Source organism: Mesoplodon bidens, assembly GCF_964165515.1.
Source record: "Mesoplodon bidens genome assembly, chromosome: 4".
In the NCBI taxonomy this organism is placed as follows: Eukaryota; Metazoa; Chordata; class Mammalia; order Artiodactyla; family Ziphiidae; genus Mesoplodon; species Mesoplodon bidens.
Genome location: NC_138160.1, coordinates 35,077,923 through 35,090,093, shown reverse-complemented (window position 1 = coordinate 35,090,093; position 12,171 = coordinate 35,077,923). Strand labels below are relative to the sequence as shown.

Sequence of the window (12,171 nt, the reverse complement as noted above, 5' to 3'; positions counted from 1 at the left end):
GGTATGAAATACTTTGTCCACAAATCAGTCATATGCCACTTTGAGCCAGTTTTGCCTAAAACATAAGCACATTTTTAAAAGCCCCTTAAGGAGCTATTCTGCTCATTTCATTTAAATGAAAATAAAGGAGTTCAATCATCATGAAGGCAGAATGATTTACACGTAGCGTGAAGATACTTGGAGCTCTACATGTTATGGTAGGAAAATGAGGTCCATCTGGGCACTTGTGAGTCATACACTGCACTAGACAGTCATTCATCTGAGGTCTTAAAATGTTAATTAACATGAGCCCTGGAAGACCTAAATAGACATTTCTCCAAAGAAGATACACAGATTGCCAAAAAAACACATGAAAGGATGCTCAACATCCCTAATCATCAGAGAAATGCAAATCAAAACTACAATGAGGTATCACCTCACACTGGTCAGAATGGCCATCATCAAAAAATCTACAAACAATAAATGCTGGAGAGGGTGTGGAGAAAAGGGAACCCTCTTGCACTGCTGGTGGGAATGTAAATTGATACAGCCACTATAGAGGTTCCTTATAAAACTAAAAATAGAACTACCACACGACCCAGCAATCCCACTACTGGGCATATACCCTGCGAAAACAATAATTCAAAAAGAGTCATGTACCAAAATGTTCATTGCAGCTCTATTTACAATAGCCAGGACGTGGAAGCAACCTAAGTGTCTATCGACAGATGAATGGATTAAGAAGATGTGACACACATATACAATGGACTATTACTCATCCATAAAAAAGAAATGAAATTGAGTTTGTAGTGAGGTGGATGGATCTAGAGTCTGTTGTACAGAGTGAAGTAAGTCAGAAAGAGAAAAACAAATACCATACGCTAACACATATATATGGAATTTTTTTTAAATGGTTCTGAAGAACATAGGGACAGGACAGGAATAAAGACACAGACGAAGAGAATGGACTTGAAGACATGGGGAGGGGGAAGGGTAAACTGGGACGAAGTGAGAGAATGGCATGGACATATATACACTACCAAATGTAAAATAGATAGCTAGTGGGAAGCAGCCACATAGCACAGGGAGATCAGCTCAGTGCTTTATGACCACCTAGAAGGGTGGGATATGGGATATGGGGATATATCTATACATATAGCTGATTCACTTTGTTATAAAGCAGAAACTAACACACCATTGTAAAGCAATTATACTCCAGTAAAGATGTTTAAAAAAAAATGAGCCCTGATTTTGTGTTAATTCCATATTTGTTACTGTAATTCTTCTATTGATCCTGCCAGCAAGTTCATTTCTCTATTTTATCTCTCCACATTTTCTCATCTGGTTCCATCAAAAGCCAGTAGTAGTGTCCCTGGAAAAACAAAGAACACTGAAAGCCTCTCTTCAGCCTTTCCAGATTTTTCTCCTTGAGTCAAACTGGATGAGCATTCAGCAAAGCATTCCTGAGCTGCCTAACTCTTGGTCACTTTTCTCAGTACTTTGATGCATGCATTTGATGCTTAATAAACAAGTCGATGTAAATCCAAGTAAGCGACACCTCATGTGAGGCTTCCTCCATAGTAGAATTCCGAGGAAAGTAAGCTCCAAATACTTTACACCTGCCATGCTTTAGGGAAAGCAGAAGCCAGCTAACCTTGCAGATAGCTGCTCTACCCACTGTAGAAGGGAAAGAAGCTCCCCCGCCCTCATGGGGAGGGCTTTTCTCCACTAGTCCAATCGACAGATATACCATATTCTACAACAATCCCTTTGAAGTGTGGGATTTTCCAGACCTTGCTTCTCATTCCATGGGAATTGGACGATGATGGCAACATATGCCAAAGAGATGTGACTCTGACTGGACCTCCTCTCTCCCATCTGCTCTTAGCTTGCTCCCATTACAGACCTGGTAAGAAATATCCCCTGTGCGGTGACAAGACGGAACAACCTCAGGAGAGCTTATCAAGAATATGCAGCCAAGTTTGACCCCTGTCAATGTGCTCGATGCCCTAATAATGGCCACCCCACGCTCTCAGGGACCGAATGTCTGTGCGTGTGCCAGAGCGGCACCTATGGTGAGAACTGTGAGAGGCGCTCTCCGGATTACAAATCTAGTAAGTGTCAGTAACTTGCTATGAGGTAGGAAGCTTTCCACTCCCAAAGGTATTGTAGGTTGGTCAATGAAAACAACAAAACAAAACAAAACTTCTCTGCATAAGAGAACTGCATAAGCAATTTCCACCTTATGCAAACTCACAAGGAAAATATGCCTGGAGAAAGTTAGACTCAAAGGTCAAACAGTCCTGGTATGAATCTCAGCTATAACCTACCAGCTACGTGACCTTGGGAAAGTCGCCTAACCTCTCTATGCCTCAATCTGTTCATCCATAAAATGGGGATAATGCCACTATATACCCAAAGATTATATATGTGTATATATATAAAAAATATACAGCACAATGCCTATAACATAAAATAAATAAAATAATAAAACACACTATAAAGTAAAATATGTGATGCTCTTGTTATAAACCTCTTGTGCATTATAATGTCGAATGAGGGTACAGGACCAAGCAATGTTTATGGTTACCTCTAACCCTCCTTAGAAAGAAGATAGGTCATAGGAGTAAGAATATAGTCTGTTACCTTTAAAAATGTAATTTTATATATATTCTATTTGGAAGAAGTTCACATGTATACATATATTTATGTATATATGTATGTGTGTGATATGTTGCTGATAGTTGAAAATGATTCATAGTTGTTGCCATTTTATTCAGGCTGTGGGAACAGGAAAGGGAAATCAGGTGATATGTCAGGCCCTTTGCGCAGATAATTTCTTTTAATCCTCACAATAACCCTATGATATTCCACAAAGGTTCCCACAGCTAAACTGTGAGGAAGCCAAGTTGACCTGGCTTCAAAGCCTCAATCCTCCCAGAGGCACCATGATCGGTGGGTGGGTCTTCCTGTGTTCCAGATGCTGTAGACGGGAACTGGGGCTGCTGGTCTTCCTGGAGCACGTGTGATGCTACTTACAAGAGATCGAGAACCCGAGAATGCAACAACCCTGCCCCCCAGCAAGGAGGGAAAAGCTGTGAGGGGGAGAGGCAGCAAGTGGAGCACTGCACATTTTCCATAATGCAGAACGAGTAAGGATGGATACGGGGAGAGAGCAGGGCATCTCCCCCAAACACTGCTACTAAACTAGACAGTTAAGATATTTATTTTCTTACTGCTAAGTAAAGAAATGATTAGAATTTTACCTATTCCAACACAACATACCAGTGAGGTGTTAGATCGGCTGCTACCCCTTTTTCTCTCTGTTTTCTCCTTTTTAAATGTATTATATACCTATATATATATACATACATACACATATATAAAGTGTATATACACAATCATATATGTATATACACAAACATGTAAATGTTATATATATATATATATATATATATATATATATATATACACATATTTATTGTATTATACACACATTTATTTTTCCCTTTTAGTGGACAACCATGCATCAGTGATGATGAGGAAGTGAAAGAAATAGACCTTCCTGAATTAGAATCAGATTCAGGGTGTCCTCAACCAGTCCCTCCAGAAAATGCATTTATCCGGGTAAGCATCCTGACCTTTACTTTAGGTTTGGAATCCAAAAAAAATAGAACTTAGGAAACATGCACTTTCTTTTATTTAGAGTTATTTTTTTCTTAGTTTAATACCTGTTGACTTAAAAAGTAAAAAAGGAATATTTAGAAAGGCTCCATCACTTTTCCCTGTGAATTCCCTGGAGGTGTCCTCATACCTGGTTGTTAGACCAAACTAACACACACACTTTTGTGTGCCTTGGCACTACTAACTCGTGTGGTGGTACATTTATGTGAGTGGAGAATGGTTTGGATGACTTCTGTAGGAATCTGCAACTAAGATCTGACTGTTTATTTCCGAATCTGAGCTTATCAGAGAAACAAACTAGTCTTGACTGTAACATAGGAGGTGTTGAGTCTGTAATGGCTTCTTAGGTTAAAAACCTATAGAACTCTTAAGCAGTCAGTACAGTTTTAATACCTTTTAATTTTATCTTTTTTCATTAACCACTATATGTTTCTATGATTAAAAACAACTAAATACTTTTTGTTAGACAGTTCTGTGGCTTTAGATATAAACTTTCAGGAGATAGATAATATTTAAAATTGATCACAGGAGGCATGTGACCTAATCAATTTTACCTTTTTTAAAAAAGTTTACCTTTCTTAAACCCAGTAAGGTCTTTAATGTTTCCAACTGTATCGTATTTATGATCAAAAATCAATACCCTCGATTCTCCAGGGCCAGCAAATAAATATCCATGGAGCATAGTCTGGGGCTAATGTATCTTCCCTGTTCATTCATCTTCTGTTCATGTATAAGGTACCAGGCCTAAAGGTGTGAGGGGGAGGAAATATTTTGGAGGGGGAGTAATGTCAATTAGTCTTTACTCTAGAACCAGGTATTCTCACACTCCAGTTGCACTAGAGGCTAGTCTTTAGCAGGGCCCAGAAACTTCCATAGCTAACAAGATCCCTGGTAATACCAATGCTGCTAGTTCAGAAATCACACTTTGGAAACGAATCCTTTAGTATAGGAGTTAGCAAATTATGGCCTACAGACCAAATCTGGCCTGCCCGCTGTATTCTTTTCTTTTTTTAATGAAATTTGTTGGAACACAACCACGTTACTTTGTTTACATAATGACCATAGCTGTTTTGTGCAACCATGACACAAGGTGACAGACACTGCCTGACCTGCAATTGATGATCAAGGCCCTTTATAGAAAAAGTTTTCCAGTTCCTGCCCTACAACAGTATCCTCAGAATTACATTTTGTCAGATCCAGATACCTAAATAATTTTTAATCCATTTGTGCCAGCTGCTTAAATAAAGTATTAAAATGATTGACATTCTAATTTTAAAAACACACAAAGGGTTTAAACAGTGATTCATTCTTCTAATGACTCTTTACAAAATTAGATTATATGTTTCCATTTCCATGAATAAGTTCACTCCTTGTTTTAATTTGTTCTTTATTAAAGGCCTAATTCCTACCTGACAATAGTTTTTGCTCAAAAGTAATACAATTTTAACTTTTCCTAATGAGTACCTTCTAGATTCTTAGTAGCAAAATGCCCCTTATATGGAGTCAAACAGAGGCAGGTATGCCTCATTCCAGGCTAGAGCAATCATGTCATTGCACATGAAGATATCTTTTCAGTGACCAAGACACAAGTCCTACCCCCATTGGCAAGTGACAGTGACTAAGGGTCCTTGTTTAGTCGGTCTAGCAGATATGTTGGACAAAGCTTGATGGTTGCAGCATACACTTATACGTTATAGCTTCATAAAAGAAATGGAAGCAGAAGTTTATGACAATAATTTATTTCAGGATGAATGTGCAGGGAAAATGTGCAGCCTTTGAATAAAACATCTAGATCATTAATACTACTCATCATGCCATTTCCCTTGGAAACACAGCCATACCCATAATAACCAAAGATGGAATGCTCTTTTTTGTATTCAGGAAATTAATCATCTTCTAGGAGAAAAGTTGAATCACGTGGCCAAGTAATAACAAATGTTGATGATCGAGCTTTCACCTCCCTCAAAATTCCCAACTTTGATTCTCAGAGAATAATTTCCTAGTCAATTCTTTGTACTTGTCTCCCACTAGGTAAGGAAAGAGTTACGTTACTGTTACATTACTGTCTTCCTAAGAAGCAGAATGTTTTGCCTTTTTTCAGCAAAGAGTTATTAAGCCCCGTGTAAAGGTTTGTGAGGGGAGACCTGGTAATAGAAATGACACTCAAGTGTAGGGGCAGGGATGATAAATGTGATAAACATAAATTAGAGCTTTGTACAAGTTTCCCCCCAGTACTGAAAGGATGGTACACCTGATGAAGCTGGGGAAATGAAAGAGATTCTCCACAGAGGAAGTTCTATTTGAGTTGGGTCTTGAGAGAATGGAAGAGAGATGTTGAGGATAGAGGGAACAGCCAGGTAAAGACAGGGAGGCATGAGAGTATTATGTGCAAAGAATATCACATGGCTTTGTTTTGCTAGAGCATAGGTTGTATGGGAGGAAATGACAAGACGTGAGGATGGGGAAGTGGGTTAAATCTCATATTCCAAGCTAAGAATATAAAACCCATCTTATCTTTAAAATCTTTTAGTGAACCCCAAATGCCAGGAGTTGTACTTTAATTACACATTAACTGGGAAAGTATATGATGACCAATAGGTTATTAGGAACACTTTCAAATGATTTGTAGTCAGTGTGTTACCATAGCCTCTGCATATATTTGCTGTGTATGCAGGATACATTATTTATTCCATTTATAGCCACTACAGGATACGTATATAGTTTTCTTTTTCTTGCAATAGTAAGCCATCTCATATACAGAGGGGAGCAAGTTATTAATTAAAATAAATATATATATTCTAATCAATTTAAGCAGCAATATGGAAGCTGGATTAGAAGAGGGACCGATTAGATAGTTGTCCTGGTGAGAGATAATACATGCTGTAAGCAAAGATAATGATGATGGCAAAAGAAAGGAGAGAATTTTGAGAGATATTTAGAAGTAGAAATTGAGCAGACTCTGAGTAGATACAAGAGTGAAGGAACAGAAAGAATCCAGGAGGACCCCGACGTGTTTGAAGGTATTATTCATAACATTAGTAATGTGCTGATTTCTGTTTTAATTCTAGAATGAAAGGAAACTGTACTCCGTTGGGGAAGAAGTTGAAATTGTATGCCTTACTGGTTTCAAACCTGTTGGATACCAGTACTTCAGCTGCTTACCAGACAGAACCTGGAGGCGAGGAGATGTGGAATGCCAACGTAAGAACTGGGCAGGCCTTCCACATGACTCTGCTAGAGAATGGATGTGCCCCAAATAGATAGAGAAGAGTCACACCCTTAGATTAGTACACTTTACTATTTTTTAGTAACTGGTGAAAATGTTTAGTAAGGCAGAAAGTAGGATTCATCTGCTCAAATTAGATTTCAAACTATCTTCATATTTTAGTTTTCCTGCTCCTGCATATTAGCAGGACTGTGAGGCATGTGTTTAAGAAGAAATCTGGGAAGTCTGCTAACTGCATCTAACCACAGGCATCTGCCTTGCCCGACGTACAAAGAAATGTGAAATAATGAGTTCCAGGAAGCTGATACTTACACTCTTTGTGTATCAGAGATGGAATTTTTTGTGAAATGCAATTTTCTCCTTGGAGCATATCCACATCCTTTGCTCAAAGAGAGAGGAGGAGTTTGCAGGCTCCCCACATACCCATGTTTCAGGAAAGTCAAATGCGATTCAAACAAGGCTCAGATGGGGACTCCAAAGAGTTATTCTGGAATATCATGACACAAAGTTGAGACCAGTGTCAATTAGAACATCCTGTCTCTGTGTCACCCACAATGTGGTGACTTGCTTTTGGGAAAACTCACTGGGGAGAAGAGTGGAAAAGATTATTTATTGAAAAGCTCCCAATGATGTAATTAAAGGAGTATCTGAAGCCAGTTCCTTAGCAAGTTCTTCCGTTAATGGAACTAAAGACAGTTTCCCAGTTTCTAAACTGGGATCCTCAACCCCCAGTCTTTCTCATCAAAAAGCAGCATTAAAGCTGAACCAATGCAGTAAATCATATTAAAATCACTTCTTGGATTGCACAAAATCTGCCTGTATTCATTGAGTATTCTGCTCCACCAAATACATCTGAAATATTTCTCTCTCTGCAGGGACAGAGTGCCTCAAGCCAGTGGTGCAGGAAGTACTGACACTGTCACCATTTCAGACATTATATAAAATTGGTGAATCCATTGAGCTAACCTGCCCCAGAGGCTTTGTTGTTGCTGGGCCATCAAGGTACACATGCAGTGGGGATTCCTGGACACCTCCCATTTCAAGCTCACTCACCTGTGAAAAAGGTGAGTAGCTGCTCAGTATACTGGGGTCTGCTAAGGTGGTGTCCTTTGTGGTTGGTCGTGTAGCATCTACAGAGGAGTTATTTCTTAAGAAGATTCCACTGATGGGCTGGGTTGTATTTCACCCCGTGTCGATGATGAGGTCAGGCAGCACATAAGTAGCTACTGGTCAAGTGAATATCTTCAAATATTAGACTGTGAGGTCAGTTTTCTTTTCCAATTTAATACTTCACGATTTTGAGGGAGTGCAAGCGCTCTCATATGAAAAAATCAGAATTGATGGTTAACTGAAAATTTAGTTCAAGTGGCGAGCCATAGAAAAGTAGTCCACACTACTTTTTAATTAAACATTTTATTTTAACTTAGAACATAGAAATACACAAATATTCACCAATTTTCTGACATAGGACCAACCTCTTAGTTCCTAAACGGTCTCCTGATTTGAGTTTCAAGATTTTTCTCAAATAAAACAAATGCATAATTCATCATCTATGTTATCCCATATCAGTTTCTCTAAAACAATGGGTTTTTTAACTCCAAGTGGGACACTTCTTTAAGAAACACCTCTGCTTAAGTCCCATCCCCTGGTTCTGATGCCATTGAGCTGGGAAGGCCCAATATTTTGTGTTTGTATAAAATCTCTCCGAGTTAATCCAGATACAGACAAAGTTGAGAATTATCTCTCTTTTGAAGAGAGGTGAAAGCTTAAAGGCAACTTTTGCAGCAAATTTGACTACAAAATGCTTTTATTTTTCCTTAATCTTTTATAGTAGTCTCATCCACATTAATTCAAAGCAAAATTTTTGCAAACCACTTTCAATTATTCAGCATTTTCAACTTAGTTTTTATAAAAATAACGTTTTTTCCTCCTTTATCAGTTGATATGTTTAATCAACTTACACAATTACAATAGTAACTGGCATAAATAGACTTGGAAACAAACAAAATTGACTCTTGGTAAGTCTATAGTTGGACTGGTAGGGGCAGAAGTGTGAAGCTGTGGAAGAGAGGAGCCTGTAAAGCTTGCAGCTCAGTGTTGGACAGGCAGCTGGCATGGAGTAGCTGAAAACCCTGGTTAGTCTGGCCTGTTGGTTACTTAGAGGACAGTTAAGGGAGCTTCTACTAATTCATAGCTTCCAAATTTCTCAACATGCTTTTTCAAATAATGTCTCATTTTTAATCAAAGAATCCTTGATGAGCTCAGATATGATTGAGCTTATTTTGTCAAGGAAAAACCAAAGGCACAGAGAGGCTAAATTAGACCCAAAGTCAGACAGTTTGGGTCAAACAAGAACTGTGCAGCAGCTCTGATAATTCCTCAAGCTCTCTGCCATCTTGACTTCTTTATCCTCTTCCGGGCTTTTACCATGTGTGAAGGAAAAGGGGAAACTTAACCTATTATATAACCTTAAAACTATTGATAAAGAGACCCCATGGAAATTTGTGAGAACTTCAGGTTAGTATTGTGGCTTGGTTTCACACGACTCTTGATCATATATGTCAGAGGTATGAATGCATTTGGGGACCACAGGGTTTAGAGAGTTAAGATCCTCTGGGCATCTTAGGTAGCATCCTCCTCTTTATAAAAATAACAGCATATGTACACACACACACACACACAAATGCACACACATCTCCGTGTTTGGAAAAGAAATTAAAATTATTATCCAAACTGAGAGATAACAAAATGTTCTACATCGAGATAAAGGAAAGAAATATCCTATCTCATATACTTCCTCTCAACAACGTTGGCAGGAAGATCAATGAAGGGAGTCACAGAAAAAGAAAGAAAATCATCAATAAAACTGAGCACTCTTTCCTGTCAATGTGGGAGGAGCTGTGTGATAAAGAGACTTCAGGTCATTTGTTGGCCAGGAAGACTTTTAATTCTTTCAATGTGAAAAAGAATTTTGCTTCCTGAAGAAATGAGATACTGCACACCTCCACTGTTAGTTTTTTCCCTTCCTCTAAGAAATCAACACCTCCAGAATATCCCCTTGCCCTCAGCACTTAAAATTTTCAATGTTCTCATTTCCGTGTTACTCAAAAACTGTGCAGGGCAGGCAGCATGGGCAGCTGAGGGCCAGTTTGGGCTTCCACCTGATGCTTAGTGAGGGAGCAAAGAGTCCTTGCAGGTGGTCATTGATAATGTCAAATCGGTAGGGAGGGAACAATGCTCTGTGTGCTTGAAAGTTGATGCTCTTTGGAAACAATGTATAGCTTAGAGTCCCTCCTTGACCTAAGTGTGGATTTATTTACAAAAGCCAAAGGCCACACAGAAACCAAAGAAAATCGAGCCCATGTCAATGGAAATCTTAGTATCTGAGACCTTACCAGCAGCTATAGGTTTCCATGTTCATGAAAGTTCTGAGCCAAATTTCACCAGATGGAATGAGGGTCCTAACAGAGAGTAATAATGGGGAATGGAAATGCATAGCAGCAAAGAAGAAAACCTACCAATTTTCTAAATCTTTATTTTTGCCTCTTACATAAACCTCCTTCCCTACCAAACCTCCTGCCTGATATACCTGCCTACAGCCCTCCTTTGACAACTACTTGCTTACAGAGGTCACTGTGGTTCTGTGGATGCCTGATTAGTCAGATCCAGTCCAAGGTCTAGACTGTGTTTCATCCAGGAGGCTCAGGATGTCAGCTCCAGGTTTAATTCAACCAGTCTAAAGCTTCTCTGGATGAGCCTGAACAAAAGCAAAGATAACCAAGATTTCCCCTTCCATATAATATATCCAAGTGTTCTTCCTTCTACTTTAATCTCCTTTCCTCTCATACACACTATTCAATTGCTCATCTTAGGTCAAGCATCATTTCCTTATAGATCTTCCTTACATTTCTCAGTTGTATTTTTTTGGTGATATGATCTCCTGGAACTGTATTTTTTCAAAATACCTATCTGTGCCTTTAATTATAAACCCATCACTATGATTGTTTGATTAATGTCTGTTTTCCCACTATTAGGGGATTACTGCTGTTTTCATTCTATTTTTTTCCACATAACATCCTAATATCTAGAATATCATAGGGATAAATTGTCACATTTGGGAGTCGCATTTCTTCATTGATGATTCTTATAAGAAAAATCTGACTTTCAAGCCATTATCCCCCCAAATCCATTCACACGATTGTCGTCACTGACATCCATATTGCTAAAGAGAATAGACAATATTTTGGTCCTCATCTGCCTTGCCTTCTCAGCAGCATTCAACAGTGTTGACCTTCTTCTGCACATTCGTTCTTTCCCTGGCTTCCAAGACACAGTGCTGTCTGGTTTAGCTTCTACCTCTCTGGCTGCTGCCCTCTATTTTTGGCAGGCTCCTGCCTTTGCATGGACTTTAAATGTTGGAGTTCCTCAAGGCTCAGATCTGTCCCGTCACCTCATGCTACACTCTTCTGCTGGGGAATCTCACCCATACCCATAGCATCAATGATTCCCCTATAGGCTAATAACAAATTTAAATCTTTATCACAGACTTCTCCACTGAGTTTTAGACTTGAATATTCAAATTCCTATGTGTCTATTTTGTTTGGATGTCTTAAAAAGACTATAAGTTCAACATATGCAGAGAGGAATTCTTGAGTCATCACCATAGCTTCCCTGCAACTAACATCTTCTAGTATTTTCTATTTCACTTAAGGCACCAATATCTATTCTCTTATGCAAACTATAAACCTAAGAATTATACTTGGCAGTTCTCATAACTTACTCACAATATGCAATATCATCCATTTTATGTGCTTAAAATGTCTCAAGTTCATCCACTTCTCTCCATTTCTACTTCTAGCACTTTGGTCAAAATTACCATTCTCTTTCACCCAAACTCCTATAATAACCTCATAAATTGTCTATTCTCTTGACCACCATGCCTCTCCAAATTCATTCTCCATAGAGAAACCAAAATTAATTGTTTTTCCAAATCCAGACCTGATTTTGTCAAACCACTGCCTGCTAAAACCTATCAAAGAGTTGCCACTGCTTATAAAATAAGACAAAAATACTTTGAAAGCCCTTTATGACCCTACACAGTCTGCCACACAGCCATCTCTCTGGCTGTACCTTTTCCATGCCCTTGTTTTCCTGGCTTTCTTACAGTTCCAAGAAAGTCACACATTACCTCTCTTTTGACCATGTTTATGCCTGCTATTGCCTTTGCTTCAAACACACTCCCTTTTCTCTTCCCATTTTACTGTTCATAACCTTCCTGGCTA

The 12,171-nt window shown here is 38.8% G+C and overlaps 1 protein-coding gene across 4 annotated transcripts in view; it reads left to right on the top strand.

The window, feature by feature from the left end:
* C6 (complement C6) overlaps positions 1–12,171 on the top strand; it is a 111,385-nt gene that overhangs the window by 79,675 nt on the left and 19,539 nt on the right. For all 4 annotated transcript variants that reach the window (XM_081233892.1, XM_081233891.1, XM_081233890.1 and 1 more), the window contains 5 exons: positions 1,868–2,093; positions 2,960–3,131; positions 3,495–3,606; positions 6,732–6,864; positions 7,765–7,953. In XM_081233892.1, the coding sequence (XP_081090018.1) occupies positions 1,868–2,093; positions 2,960–3,131; positions 3,495–3,606; positions 6,732–6,864; positions 7,765–7,953 (832 nt within the window). The remainder of the gene's footprint in view (positions 1–1,867; positions 2,094–2,959; positions 3,132–3,494; positions 3,607–6,731; positions 6,865–7,764; positions 7,954–12,171) is intronic.